Genomic DNA, 15,366 nt, shown 5'->3' on the forward strand with positions numbered 1-15,366 from the left:
GAAGCCAGTCCCTAACTCCGGGGACTTCCGGCCGGGGACTTCGGGTGGCAGTATACGCCGTGAAGTTGTTTGCGGCCTGCCAGTAAACCCAAAGCAGAAGAAGACGAAGTGACGTCAGCGGCTCATTTGCGTAATCTTCCCTCAGGGAAAAGTACTCCGGTGTGAACGCGATTGGTACTTAGTGCCCTGGGGTAATAAGTGCCGGGGCACTAAGTGCCAGCACTAAGTACTGCAAAGTACGCGGTGTGAACGCGGCTATTATTACGATGATTATAATAAAGTGTCACCTACCCAAAGTATATTGTATTATTTTTCTTGTTTCCGTGCTGCCTTATATTTTTGAAGTCCAAAAATGTATTTATAATTTCTAAATTCACAGCATATCTTCACCTAACAAAATAGTCTATCAATATTCGTTGGAGTTTACTCTTTCACAAACTTGTCAGATATGATGACAGACATTTATGCTCCATTCCAAATCCACTAAAGAAGCCTTGAATGCAAAAAAAGGACATTCTCTAAATGGACTATAGTTTTTTTCGACCACTCAAGCCAATTTACAACACAAGCCAGCATTCATCCATTCGTGCATGTGGCTGCGATACTACATGCTCCTCAGGAACGTAAACCTACAGTCACACACTAACCTCTCTCCCTCTGTGTGTGTGTCAGGTGTGTAACAGTAACAAGAACTGTCACTGTGACGACGGCTGGGCTGCACCGTTCTGTGAGCTCAAAGGTTATGGAGGCAGCACGGACAGCGGACCCACCTGGAATGGTAACTTCATGTTGAAGCTTACTGTTAGAGCCAGTCTTTTGTTTTGTAATCAGGGCCTAATATTGTCACCTAATCGTGACCTCTGTAGTCAAGAAAGTATAAAAGACTACAATTCTAAAGAGACACAGAGATGGGCAACCTGTGTGAAAGACGCCGCCTAGACACAGGTTTTAACCGTAAGATGTCGTTAAGTTATATTATTATATACCTACACAAAGAAAGAAAGACGATCTTATTTTTTTATTCTTTTATTTGAGTTTTCCCTCTTGATTAGATTCTTTTGACTATTTTAAAGGCCTATTTTTCTTTGTTGAATTTTAATTAAACACAAGTCGCACAATCTCAACACATCATCGGAAGGCAAACTAGTCATCACAACTTTAGATAAAAAGAAATAAAGGAAAGATAACTGTCTGTTTAAGGCGTTTAAGTGGCTTGATAGAAACAAAGGAAGGAAGCAGCGACACTTACTAATGAAACCTATAACAATTTCAAATGATGATGAAATTATACCATACAAAGACCTACAATAAGACAAGACATACAGAAAATCCCAAAACAAACACGTAAGCAACAACAAACATCTGTTCATTTTTACATCAGGCTAAAAGAAGCAGAGACTCACCTTTTATACTTCAATAGATGGGGCGGTATTGCTCAGTCTGTAGGGACTTGGCCTTGGAGCCGAGGTGCCAGTTCACCTCCTGGGCACTGCCCAATTGGAGGTTGAATTCAAGCTACCTCTTAGGAGTTTGTATCTTTTGAACATTTTGGCTGATACTAGCCACTGATCCCACCGCACATCACTGGTTTAATCCCAGTACGGAGTAATGTGGATTTAGAGGTATATTTATCCCAAATATTGTCTCAATCAAAATCTACCTCCTAAACCTAACCCTAATAGGATTTGTTAGAACATGTCATTTTCTTTGATGATAGAATAAATGTTAAGAGACTTTTGGACATCAATATTACTTAGAGAGGACATGTTCTGCTCCTGTTCAGGTTCATATCAGTATGTAGTGTCTCTACTGTGACATGTCTCCATGCTTTAATGTTCAAAAAGCTCTTTATTTTTCTCATACTGCCTGTGCTGCAGCACCTCTTTTCACCCTCTGTCTGAAACCAGAGCCCAGTCTGCTCGGATTGGTTAGCTGGCCGGCTCTGTTGTGATTGGTCAACTGTTTAGAGATGTCCCGCCCCATAGCCTATCAAATACAATGTGTTGGAGCGCTAGCCGATAGAAGCGCAAGTGTTACATAGTGATAGTCCAATGGAGGTGTTTCAGGCAAGGGGGGGAGTGTGTGGGAGAGAAACTCCCTCTGGAGGGAACTTTGGGATTTTAGTCCTTGCAGAACATTTACATGCACTAAAACCTATAGAACACACTAGAGGGAAGGAAAAACCCCCCAAAAAACAAAATAGGGCCCCTTTAACTTCTAAACCTATCCGTCTGACTTGCTCTGTCCTCCTCAAGGTTGTTATAACCTGTGTCTGTGATTGCTCCTCAGATAAAGACACGTCAGTCAGAGACGGCCTGCTGGTCTTCTTCTTCCTCGTCCTTCCTCTCCTTGCTCTGGGTGCTTTTGTTTTCCTGCGCAGGAACGAGCTGCTGCGACGATTCGGGCTGAGCCGCAGGAAGAGGTCGCAGGGATACCAGTGAGTCTGAACAACCACACACACACACACACACACACACACACACACACACACACACACACACACACACACACACACACACACACACACACACACACACACACACACACACACACACACACATCACAATGTTGATATGTTATGATACATGGTGTTTGATTCTGGAATGGAGAGTCTGGATCATGGATGACGATCAGATATCAGAATATCACAAATAATGCCTCTCTACAGAGCGAAGCAGGGTTGTATGCAGGGTTATGGTGTCAGTATCCTGATTCAAGACAAGAAAAAAAAACATGCTGAAATTTGGCAGATATTTTGTATATAAGCAGAAAGGACTTGAGTCATAGCATATTAGTGCTACTGAATTTCAACTAGAAGCAGCAGTACCCGCCGCCACTGTTTAATTACTCACTATGGATGAATAGAAACATCCTTCTCAGCAGGTGTGATTTTGTTCTGACAGGAAGTCTTACTTGAATTGTCCAGTATTGAGTCTTTGATACGGTTGACCACAACATATTGCTAGACCGTCTAGAAAACTGGGTGGGAGTTTCAGCAACAGCTCTAAATTGGTTTAGTTCCTACTTGAAGGACAGAACAAACTTTTTCTCAATAGGCAATTACGAATCAACCCTGATAAATATGTCATGCGGGGTTCCTCAAGGCTCCATCTTAGGACCTTTGCTTTTTAATATCTATATGCTACCTCTGGCTGAAATTATTAAAAAGAGCGATCTAAGCTATCACATCTATGCAGACGACACCCAGATTTATTTTTAAATTACACCGGGAGACTACTCCCCGATTAGAACACTGAGCAAGTGCATTGAGCACATCACTGACTGGATGACTCAGAACCTTCTCCAATTGAACAAGCAAAAAACTGAGATCATTGTTTTTGGAGCAAAGAAAGACCGATTCAAAGTAATCGCAGGGCTTCAGTCGGCAGACTATAAAGTAACTCACAAAGCAAGAAATCTGGGTGTAGTGATGGACTCAGACCTGAATTTTAACAGTCACATTACAACAGTCATTAGGTCTGCATACTACCACCTGAAGAATATATCAAGGATTAAAAAACTAATGTCGCAACAGGATTTAGAAAAACTTGTCCACGCTTTTATCTTCAGTAGACTCGACTACTGCAATAGTGTATTCACAGGGCTCACTAAAAAATCCATCAGAAAGCTGCAGCTGAATCAGAACGCTGCTGCTCGAGTACTCACTAACATTAAAAGAGTGGATCACATCAGTCCGGTTCTGAAGTCTTTACACTGGCTTCCAGTCGACCAAAGAATTGATTTTAAAATACTACTGCTAGTTTTTAAATCACTAAATGGCTTAGGACCGAGGTATATAAACGATCTCCTGCATAACTATGAACCATCCAGGAGTCTCAGGTCTTCTGGGTCGGGTCTGCTCTCTGTTCCAAGAATAAGAACTAAACATGGAAAAGCAGCGTTTAGCTATTATGCCCCTACAATCTGGAACAAATTGCCCGAATCGTGCACGTCCGCTGAAACACTTCCTATTTTCAAATCCAGACTAAAAACATATCTATTTCCCGCTGCTTTTAATTGAGCTGTTCATACTCACACTGCAGTATGCCTTTCATTCATGTATTCTGTACCTGCTGTGTTTATTTATTTATTTCATTATCTTTGCTTTTTTATGCCTGTTTTTAAATGCCATTTAATAATGTGTTTATGCTGTATTTATTCTTAAATGTCTTTTGTTTTTATTTTGTAAAGCACTTTGAATTGTCGCGTGCTGAAAGGTGCTATATAAATCAAATTGCCTTGCCTTGAGTCTGTAACTGAACTCCTTTTCGGAGGATGACTCAGCTGTTGCTATTATCAGTTCAGTGACAGCTACTTTCCTCTGTGCTGCATTCAGGGGCACTCTGACATGTGCTCTGAAACTGTCCTGTATGCTACGTTAAATGGCACTCTGATATTTATTTTAAAACTATTCTATGTGCTGCATTAAAAAAACTGCCCATTAAATATACATTATAGTCTTTTTTTTCTCTTTTCTTTTCATAATTTATTTTTGTTATTGTTTATTTATTCAATTTTACTCCCCATATATTATTGTACATTTTCTGCTTAAAAATAAATAAAACTCCCCCTTATGTCTAGTTCAATGACACTCTGACAACTGCATTTCAACTGTCCTCTGTTCTGCTTTCAAGGACCCTCTCACAACTGCATTAAAAGTGCCCTCTGTGCAGTGTTCATGGACACTGTCAATCACTCTAAAACATTTTCTGTGCTATTTTCAATGACACTCCAACAACTGCTCTAAAACTGTCCTCTGTGCTGCGTTCAATGACACTAACAACTGCTCTAAAGCTGTCCTCTGTGCTGCGTTCAATGACACTAACAACTGCTCTAAAACTGTCCTCTGTGCTGCGTTCAATGAACCTCTTAACAACTGCTCTAAAGCTGTCCTCTGTGCTGCGTTCAATGAACCTCTTAACAACTGCTCTAAAGCTGTCCTCTGTGCTGCGTTCAATGAACCTCTTAACAACTGCTCTAAAGCTGTCCTCTGTGCTGCGTTCAATGAACCTCTTAACAACTGCTCTAAAGCTGTCCTCTGTGCTGCGTTCAATGAACCACTTAACAACTGCTCTAAAGCTGTCCTCTGTGCTGCGTTCAATGAACCTCTTAACAACTGCTCTAAAGCTGTCCTCTGTGCTGCGTTTAATGACACTCCAACAACTGCTCTAAAGCTGTCCTCTGTGCCGCGTTCAATGACACTCTAACAACTGCTCTAAAGCTGTCCTCTGTGCCGCGTTCAATGACACTCTAACAACCGCTCTAAAGCTGTCCTCTGTGCTGCGTTTAATGACACTCCAACAACTGCTCTAAAGCTGTCCTCTGTGCCGCGTTCAATGACACTCCAACAACTGCTCTAAAGCTGTCCTCTGTGCCGCGTTCAATGACACTCTAACAACCGCTCTAAAGCTGTCCTCTGTGCCGCGTTCAATGAACCTCTTAACTGCTCTAAAACTGTCCTCTGTGCCGCGTTCAATGACACTCCAACAACTGCTCTAAAGCTGTCCTCTGTGCCGCGTTCAATGAACCTCTTAACTGCTCTAAAACTGTCCTCTGTGCCGCGTTCAATGAACCTCTAACAACTGCTCTAAAGCTGTCCTCTGTGCCGCGTTCAATGAACCTCTTAACTGCTCTAAAACTGTCCTCTGTGCCGCGTTCAATGAACCTCTTAACTGCTCTAAAACTGTCCTCTGTGCCGCGTTCAATGAACCTCTAACAACTGCTCTAAAGCTGTCCTCTGTGCCGCGTTCAATGAACCTCTTAACTGCTCTAAAACTGTCCTCTGTGCCGCGTTCAATGAACCTCTAACAACTGCTCTAAAACTGTCCTCTGTGCCGCGTTCAATGACACTCTAACAACTGCTCTAAAGCTGTCCTCTGTGCCGCGTTCAATGACACTCTAACAACCGCTCTAAAGCTGTCCTCTGTGCCGCGTTCAATGAACCTCTTAACTGCTCTAAAACTGTCCTCTGTGCCGCGTTCAATGACACTCCAACAACTGCTCTAAAGCTGTCCTCTGTGCCGCGTTCAATGACACTCCAACAACTGCTCTATCAATCAATCAATCAATGTTTATTTATATAGCCCAATATCACAAATGTTTATAGCCCAAAATCACAGTTTGTACAGAATATCAGTATGACAATACGACACCCTCTGTCCTTAGACCATCACATCGTACAAGGAAACACTTCCAGAGAAACCCCAGTTTAAAGGGGAACATGGGAGAAACCTCAGGGAGAGCAACAGAGAGATCCCTCTCCCAGGACGGACAGACGTGCAATAGATGCCGTGTGTAAATCGAAGAGATAATACATTTTACAGCATAGGTAGACCAAATGTTTGGAAATGGAGGTTGAGAGAAAAGGGTAGGAATTAAGATGTATGCGCCACATCTATACCATGAGCGCATTGCTCCTAAAAGGTTTTTTGGCACTGACACCAATCAACAGTTGTGCGTCGACTCGGCAGGGATCAAGGCACGTATATGCCTCTCCCTGCTTCCACCGTCTACACACAACCAAATTACATCTATACCATGAGCGCATTGTCTAAAGCTGTCCTCTGTGCCATGTTCAATGACACTCTAACAACTGCTCTAAAACTGTCCTCTATGCTGCGTTCAATGGCACTCAGAAAACTGCTCTAAAACAGTCCTCTGTGGCTCTCACATTTAACAAACGCTTGACATCCTGTGATGTCACTATGTGTGAAAGCCTTGTAACTGAGTTTATCTCACTTCCTGACTTCAGGGCTGATGGCGCTGCAGCTTCAACCAATCCCAGCAGACCGCCTCCCCCTACATCTGTTACCAGGGGCAACGCCAACAACATCGTGAGAGACGGGGTGAGTTGACCTTGAACAGCATGTACTGTAGAAGCTGAGTGTGTGAAACTGCTGCAGAAAAAGACCTCTAGTCGGTTTTTTTAACATCAGAAATTGTCTCTATGTGCCCTAAGGCTTTGCAGGGGAAAATACCTGCAATCTTCCTTCATGATATGCATCCATTCGTATTTTAATTAATTCAAATCCATTTTAGAGTCAGTTTTCACCTCCTTTATAAAGAAGTCCTGTATTTGTAAGATACTTAAAATATTTTTGACTGCTTGACTTCAACAATTCACAATACAGTAGTCTGTGTGGTAATCCCCTTTTTCTTACTTACTGTACTGTATGTAGCTTTTGCATATTATACACACATATATTTAAGCGCTTTGAGCACCAGGAAAAGCGCTTTATAAATGTAATGTATTATTATTATTATTATTATTATATATATATATATTATATACATTTGTTTGTTTTTTCAAACTTTAGTTTTTATTGAGTTAAGTTTGTACATAATGGAGAGACAAAACAGAAAAATCACATTGTACTTATGGCTTTTCTTGGCTTATAACAATGATAGTAAACACAAGTACAAGATCAAAAATAAAATACAATGAAATAAATCAAATAAACATCAAACTGAAATTCAACAGTCATGGTTACAATTGGCATACAGATATATTGAGTAGTCTCATGAAAAGCATCTGCATATGCCCTAGCCTTTTTCCACAGTGTCATAATTGATCCATTTCTTCCATTTACTCTCAAAAATATTGACTCTCATTCTAAGTTGGTAAGTCATTTTTTCCATGATATATACCTCTCTTATAATATCCATCCACTGGTCTTTTGTGGGGGGCTCAGCCTTACACCAATTTCTGGTTATTGCTTTCTTGCTTGTTATTAACAGTATCTTAGTTATATATCTATCAGTAATTAGGAGATTTTTTTTGAGACACAACTCGAGGCCTACATTTGTCAAATCTTTCATTACCTATTGGGAAACAATTATATTATTTCCTCAATTAGTGCACGCCTATAGACGGAATGATCCATATATATGAGTGAAAACAGGACCTTCGGTGTCCATAGTTACCACAGTGTAAATAGAAAATATTTGTTCTATGTTATTTGTCTTTTTTAATTATTTGGTGTTAGTTAAATCAGTTCATGAAGTAAATGCTGATAAATTAAGAATTGTTTAGAAAATAGCTGGCATAAAAACATGCATATCCTGTAAAACTGTAGAGTAAGTAGTCAATTCATAGATTACTACCCGCTGTTCTCTCTCATCTTTCTCCAATATACTGCCTCCCTAAATCTAATCATCCATCAGTGACCCCTCGGCCCGTTTGAATTTCTTAACAGCTGCTTTCTCTTTGTTGTCTGTTTTGATCAGAACTCAGATCTTTGACTTAAGTAAACAATACTATATCGTAAATATACTCTGTAGCATTAAGAGTCCTCCTTTTCAGAATCAGAAAACCTTTAATGGGACATGTATACTGTAACAGCAAAAGTGAAGATAGAGACAAAAAAATAAAACACTATTTGAAAGGGCATGCCCATAATGTTTACACTTGCCAAAAAAAAGTATTACATTTACAAGTTACCTCATAAGTTTGCAATTCACATATGGCACAGCAGTGGTGTCGTAGTCTATGTTTGTTTTTGTGTTTTTACATCATTGCACATAGTCTCTATTGTTGTGTGTGTGTGGGGGTCTACCAGGGGCCGCGGTGGTTTTAAAATCCTACCGGTGCAGAAAGGAAGGACCTGTGGTATCACTCCGTAAATCTTACTTACGTAAAAGAACAAAGTATTGACCTCAGAATACTAAAATTACCAAAAGGAAAAGTACTTGTTGTGCATAATGACGGTGGCCGACCCGTGCAAATGCGCCACAACAGCCCAACACACTAACACAGTAGGGTGTGTGTGTGTGTGTGTGTGTGTGTGTGTGTGTGTGTGTGTGTGTGTGTGTGTGTGTGTGTGTGTGTGTGTGTGTGTGTGTGTGTGTGTGTGTGTGGTGTGTGTGTGTGTGTGTGTGTGTGTGTGTGTGTGTGTGTGTGTGTGTGTGTGTGTGTGTGTGTGTGTGTGTGTGTGTGTGTGTGTGTGTGTGTGTGTGTGTGTGTGTGTGTGTGTGTGGGGGGGGGTGGGGGGGTGGGGGTGGGTGTGTGTGTGGGGGGGTGGTGGGGGTGGGTGTGTGGGTGTGTGTGATAACAACTAACTACAATGAATGAGTCCTAACATCCTCTGCTCTCTCTCCATGTGAAGCACCACGCTCAGCTACTGCCACCGCAGGAGGTAAAATACTGTTACTGTAATACTGCTACTGTGATACTACTGCTGTGATACTACTGTGATACTACTGTGATACTACTGCTGTGATACTACTGCTGTGATACTACTGCTACTGTGATACTACTGCTACTGTGATCCTGCTACTAAATACTGCTTGCTGATGCTTTTTGGGAACATTCTTGGTTGTTAAAAAAAGCTTTTTACATTCTGCGTGGTTGTCTTGGTGAAATGGTGGTGGTGAAACAATAACTCAAATGTTCTATTCGTATACTAGCAGTAATACCACAGTGTATAAATGATCTGTAGTAGTTGTAGTATATTGTTTAACCAAGTTTTTATTTATTATTTGACTGACATCAGCTCAATCTGCTTTTCTGTTTCATTTAAAAATTAACTGAATATTAAAGGTTTTGGACTTCATTTGTTTATCACTTTAATGTTTCAGCTGATAAAGTCAGAGCTCATTTGAATAACTATAAGTACTGCTTCCTCTATAATAATATATCGCTTAATTAAAATTATAATGAGGAAGATATTCAAACTAATAAGAAATGTTCTTTTGTGTGTTTGTGTGATCATCAGGTGGTAGAGACCAGCAAGACGGCTCCCTCCTACTCTGTGAGGCCTCCTCCTCCTCCTATGTAAGCACAAAAATAAGCTTTTTTTAAAGAAACTACTTGTTGAAAAGTGCTTTTTAACCGATTTCAATCAGAAACTTCCAACATAAGTGTGCAGGCTCATTATAACCCATAATCGCTAACCCATTCATTTTAATTTTTAGTAAAACCTTTTTCCTCTGAAATATATCTCTGAGAGTCCTTAAACCCAGAAATGAGTTGGCAATTTACCACTTCAATTCCCTTTTCGAGAAGTCAACATGTTTTAAACATGTTATGGTTAAAAGTGTTTTATGTTTTGTTCTACGACAAAAAATACGTCAGTTAACACCCCGCTCATGTCTGAAGCTCCTATGTGTGTCTAAGGAAACAGCGGTTGCCAACAAGAGCCTAAATTCGACCTCTAAACGTCAGCCCGCCGAACATTATCTGCCTTTATCTTAGCGGTGGTGACCTGAAGTCATGTGACCGTGACGTAGTTCCCTCATAGTCTAACGTTAACTTTTACTTCTGGCAATTGCATTTATGCTTCAAAAGTCCTAAAAGTTGTGTTAATATGTGGAGATTATCCTGCTGAACCAAACATGCAAGTATCATAAACGTTTGTTGGCAAAATATTTTATTATCTGCAATCGAAAAATCGAAATCCAATGGAAATGTCCCATCACTTTGTTGTCGAGGCACCTCTTGCAAAACAAATGTCAGGGTTGGCCCACAAAAAGACATCATCACTGCACCACCTTTAAGCACCAATCTTTGGTATAACATGTTGTTGAAACATTGTGGTTCTTGTCGCAGTTATTATTGTTCTCTTTTGACTTTTTCTATTTGCTCTCCCAGAAAACCGAAACCTTGTGCTGCATCTCAGCCTCTGGTGCCTCACAGACCCGCCCCAGCTCCACCTGTGTAACCAATCAAGGGGCCCTGCCAACCACACCTAGATGAACCCCCTCTTGTACTCAAAGCTGGTTACTGAGCAGCCAAGAATATAATCTGGAGCCAAGTTGGAGGACAGCTGGCTCCAGACAACAAACTGGACCTGAAACTGGAACATACCAGAATGGAACTGATGCAGCCACTGTTCTCAACGGACTGTCCTTCCTTCTTCCTTTCTCTCCCTTTCTTTCTTTCTTGAAGTCTGGAGACAAAACTCAGCCAATCAGGTGACACGTTGTATGTCACCAAACCAGCCAATCATATCTCAAGAACAGCTACCTGTGATATCAACAAATCAATTACTAGAAATTCTTATTATTACCCAATATAAACTGTATTAATCCCCATCCATTGTGTATTCCTGCTGTAGAGTGCTGCAGAAATGAGTCCTACATTTGTGAAATTTGTTTTTGCACTTCCGCTTCTCTCGTCTCGAGGTCAATGGGTTTTTTGAAAAGGTTTTTGTTTAGCTGCCTGAGATAAGGTCTTTGGTTAACACAAGTCAGAAAAGACCCCTCCCTTCACACCAAGCACTGTGCTGCTTTTAAGTTAGTGGTGGTGTTCTAAAGTCATGCAACCATTGTGTGCTTAGTTTGTAGCCTTTTTGACTTCTTTTAATTGCATTACCATTAAAAAAAAAAGTATAAATGTTTTAAGATAAAATGTGCTATAGAACTTAATTTCTGCAAAACATCATAATCATAGTGAAGTTGAAAAAACCCAATTACCATTTTGTCAAAAGTAAGCAGCAAACTTGGATTGGCCTACAATAATAGTTCCTTCTATAAAACAAGATCTGGATACAGTGCCGCTCAGACTTGCTTCCAATTTGTCCTAATGGCCACTCAATAATGCAGCCAGCTGTCTGTAAAACTGTGGACAGGACACCTCGAACGGATGTTTTTATATATATATGTAAAACTTTCCTCAAGCGGAGAAAAGCGATAAAACAAAATGTGTTAGGTCACCATGAAAGGTTTATGTGATGAATACTTAGGGGTGCAGTGTTGCCAACTTTAACCCTCAGCAATTTCATCTCCAAGAGAAAAATATATTGTATTGTAATTACTAGTAGTCAATGGCTCCTCTGCCAGCAGCACGGGGCCTACGCTAGTAGGCTTAGAGGTTAGGAGCAAGTGCTAGGTAGCAACAATGTTTCCCCAATTTCATGTTACTTGCTAGCAATATAAAAGATTTACGGTATATTTAGCAAGCCCGTTTGATAACTAATGTTAAATAGCTACCAGTACTAGCAAGCTCTCACACTCTTGTGGCTTCCCTGGATTTAGTCCTTATTATTGAACATATTGCCAGATTTACCATCCAAAGGAATATTTAAACAATGGGTCCTTGATTTCAGACAGGAGCAGGTTCTCTTTTTAAAGCAACAATTTTGCAGCTGTCTAGCACGTAGCTAGCTTATTAACATGATCTCCATAATTATATATTTACTTTCTGCCATTTCAACAAGTGCACAAATGCTGTGTGAAATGTAACCACTATAAAGCGCCCTCATTGGGGGAGGAAACCGCTCTGGAGAAATATGTTTATGTTTTTTATTTGTTTAATTGTTTCTTTTAATTGAACAATTGATTCCACTTACCTAGACATGCTTCACTCTGATTGGCTGGTTTTAAAGATGCAGAGCTCACTGGAGGCTGAGCTTACTCTCCTTTCTTTCTGTTTTCTGTCTTTGAATGGAAGCACTGGTGCCATCTGATTGCACTTCCTGCTCAAACACTGTCATAGGAATGTTACGCCCCCCTGCTGCTCTGTGTGGATGCACTTGGTCTCCACCACCTTGCCTGGTACTCTGTCTCTCCAGAATTGTAAAAATCCCAATATGCAACATCTTCTGGGGGCAGAGCTCATCCGGGTTTCACTTCCTCTGATGTGGATCTGGGTCTGTGTGGTACTTGGATGTCTGTGACTTTCTGCAGGTAATGTACGCTCGCTCACCAAGTTTAGTTGAATCACAAAGCAAATCTCCCCATGAAGACCTCAACACTGTTGAATCTGATATCTGTGATGTTCTTTATCTACACTATAGAGGATTTGTTTACTTGAATAGATTAAAAGCGAAACTGACCGATGCATCTGGTCTTCCAGCAGCACCCACAACATCTACGGTGTGTTATAGAGGCATTCATTGTGAATTAGCTCAACAACATAAACACACATTATGCTATTAGATGTCAACAGCCATAAAACATAGTTGTGACTTATAACAAGTGTCTCATGGAGGCACTGTACTAGTATAAAATGATAGGTTTACTCAATAGTCTTAGATCACACTTTGACTTTCTATACTCACTTCAACAATAAACCATAGTAAGGACTCATGGTAAGATATAGTCCATGCTGGTTTACAAGTCATTGTTGGTGTTAAGTAAAGGCAAGTACATGTTGATGCATCAAAAAGAATGCATGCTTCATCATAATGTGTCTTTGTTAGTAAAGCATTTCCATTTCAAAGAATAGATGCTGCATTAAGATTAAGATGACCCTTTATTAATCCCCAGGGGGAATTCACTTTTCCACTCTGTTATTGTATACACACACATTTGAAATACACACATGCATAGTACCTATAGAGATTAGGTCTGAATGCACAAACACTGTACGATCTAATCAGGATCAGCATTCCTTCAGCTCCTAAACCAAGTCCCTACACACTGAGATACTGCCGCCCAGAAATTGGTGTTGTCGGCAGGATTCAAACTTGCAAAGGGACACCCCAATGGATTTCTAGTGCATCGCCTTCACCACTCGTCCACAGCAACACTATTAGTGACACCAAAATGCAGACAATCAAAAGGAAAAGTGTCTGCGGTTGGAATGCAATCTTACAATAATGTCTGGTATGAATTCATAAAGGCATGAGCATCACAGATGAAAGATGACAGTGTTGAGGTGTGTAAAGGTGGAACCGATCTCACAGCTCACCACTGGAACACCCGTGATAAAGTCCTGAAAGAGTCCAGATGTCCTGTCCCCGCCGCCTTTAACACCAACGTCACCTGAATGTGAGAAACAGAACCGTCAGACTCCTGACTGCAGACTGAACATTTAAAAACATTCAGGACCTTTGAGTTTGTCTGGTTGTGTGAACGCTGCGCGGCCCGCATCACAGCCACTCAACGCCGGAGGGTTCATTCCTTTCATTCAAACCAGGGATTGATACACCAACAGGTTACCAAATGTCTGACTGGCTAGCACTTTTAGCCAGCAAATGAACCTGGATGCACTGTGTGAGGAGAACATCACGTTAATATCCGCTTTAGTATACTTTAATTTGCTGTTGTGTGTTTTTGCACAGAGATTGTTGTGAACAAGAGTAAAAGTATAGGGCTAATACTGTGCCATTTCAAAGTTTTCATGCCAAACAATAAATACATATATATGATCTAGGGCTGCCACTAAAGATTATTTTAATTATTGTTTGATCTGAAGATTATTTTTCTTGATAAATCGATTCATTGTTTGGTGTGTTATATACCCGAAATACTGAAAAATATTCATTACAGTTTCTTTGAGTCCAAGAACTCTTTAAATGTCTTTTTGTGAGTCCAAACCCCACACATTTTCAGTTTCATATGTAATAAAACCGAGAAAAGCCATAAATCGATTATCAAAAAGTTTGGCACTTGTTTTTCTAGTTGTCTAATTGAGGCATCAGTTTTTCTGCCAGAAAAGAATTCCTTAGGAATGAGAAAAGTCTCATTACATTACATGTAATTTGTTAGACGCTTTTATCCAAAGCGACTTACATACTCAATACTGTGGGCAATCCCCACAGGAGCAATTTGGGGTGAAGTGTCTTGCCCAGGGACACAACGACATGCTGACTGCAGTGGGACTTGAACTTGCTACCCCCTAATTCGAAGTCCAGCACACTATCCACTGAGCCACAGCCTCCCTTATGGACAAACTGTTCGGTCTGGAGTTATTTAGAGACACTAGAGCAGCTGAGGTTAAAGCTCACGAGCGTCAAGTTACCGTCAGTAAACTGCTGACTGCTCACTGGTCATGGTTGAAACGGTTCTACATGTTTGTTAAAATCAACATATTTGGTGTTCAGACTCAAACCAAAAGTGAATGTATTTCCTTAGTATTGTGAGTGTATCAAAGCCTGATTATCTTACTGCTTTGTGCCAAAGATCCCCAACAACTCCTATTAAGTCATCAGGTTTGCTCACTATTGCACTAATGTAACAAATATGTATAAATCCACCACGAAAAGTAGTCCAGACCAAATGTATTATTTCAACCCTTGATGTGTAATTACAATATTTAATGAAGTTACTATGAATTTGTTTGTAGCCTTTATTTAACCAGGAGAAATCCCATTGAGATCAACGATCTCTTTTTCAAGGGAGACCTGCCGCACGTTGGTTACACATAAAAAACAACAGAAAACAAAAAGGACGTCATACAACATACAGTAATTACAGGGGTACAATTTACAAACCTATTCACAATGACAGGTACCAAGAGTATCAAATAGCATTTCATCCAGCTGTGCTTTAAAATGATGCAGGGGAACCAAAATGCTCAGTTTTAAAAAAAAATGCAGAGTGTTCCAAGCTAGAGGAGCAGCGCACATAAAAGCTTTAGTACCTAAAACAGTCCTAGCGCTTGGCACATGTAATAAAAACCCATCATGTGATCTCAGGCAATAG

General features: G+C 40.4%; 1 protein-coding gene across 2 annotated transcripts in view; it reads left to right on the forward strand.

Moving 5' to 3' along the window:
* Positions 1-14,092, forward strand: part of adam9 (ADAM metallopeptidase domain 9) — a 57,092-nt gene extending 43,000 nt beyond the window's left edge. Inside the window, exons 19-24 of one of the 2 annotated variants that reach the window (XM_034117720.1) lie at positions 673-778; positions 2,290-2,437; positions 6,752-6,845; positions 9,105-9,134; positions 9,714-9,772; positions 10,589-14,092. In XM_034117720.1, the coding sequence (XP_033973611.1) occupies positions 673-778; positions 2,290-2,437; positions 6,752-6,845; positions 9,105-9,134; positions 9,714-9,772; positions 10,589-10,658 (507 nt within the window). In that variant the 3' untranslated portion in view covers positions 10,659-14,092. The remainder of the gene's footprint in view (positions 1-672; positions 779-2,289; positions 2,438-6,751; positions 6,846-9,104; positions 9,135-9,713; positions 9,773-10,588) is intronic. The other variant, XM_034117722.1, reaches the window with a different exon arrangement.
* Positions 14,093-15,366: the final 1,274 nt, after the last annotated feature.

This window comes from Trematomus bernacchii, unplaced genomic scaffold (genome assembly GCF_902827165.1).
Source record: "Trematomus bernacchii unplaced genomic scaffold, fTreBer1.1, whole genome shotgun sequence".
In the NCBI taxonomy this organism is placed as follows: domain Eukaryota; kingdom Metazoa; phylum Chordata; class Actinopteri; order Perciformes; family Nototheniidae; genus Trematomus; species Trematomus bernacchii.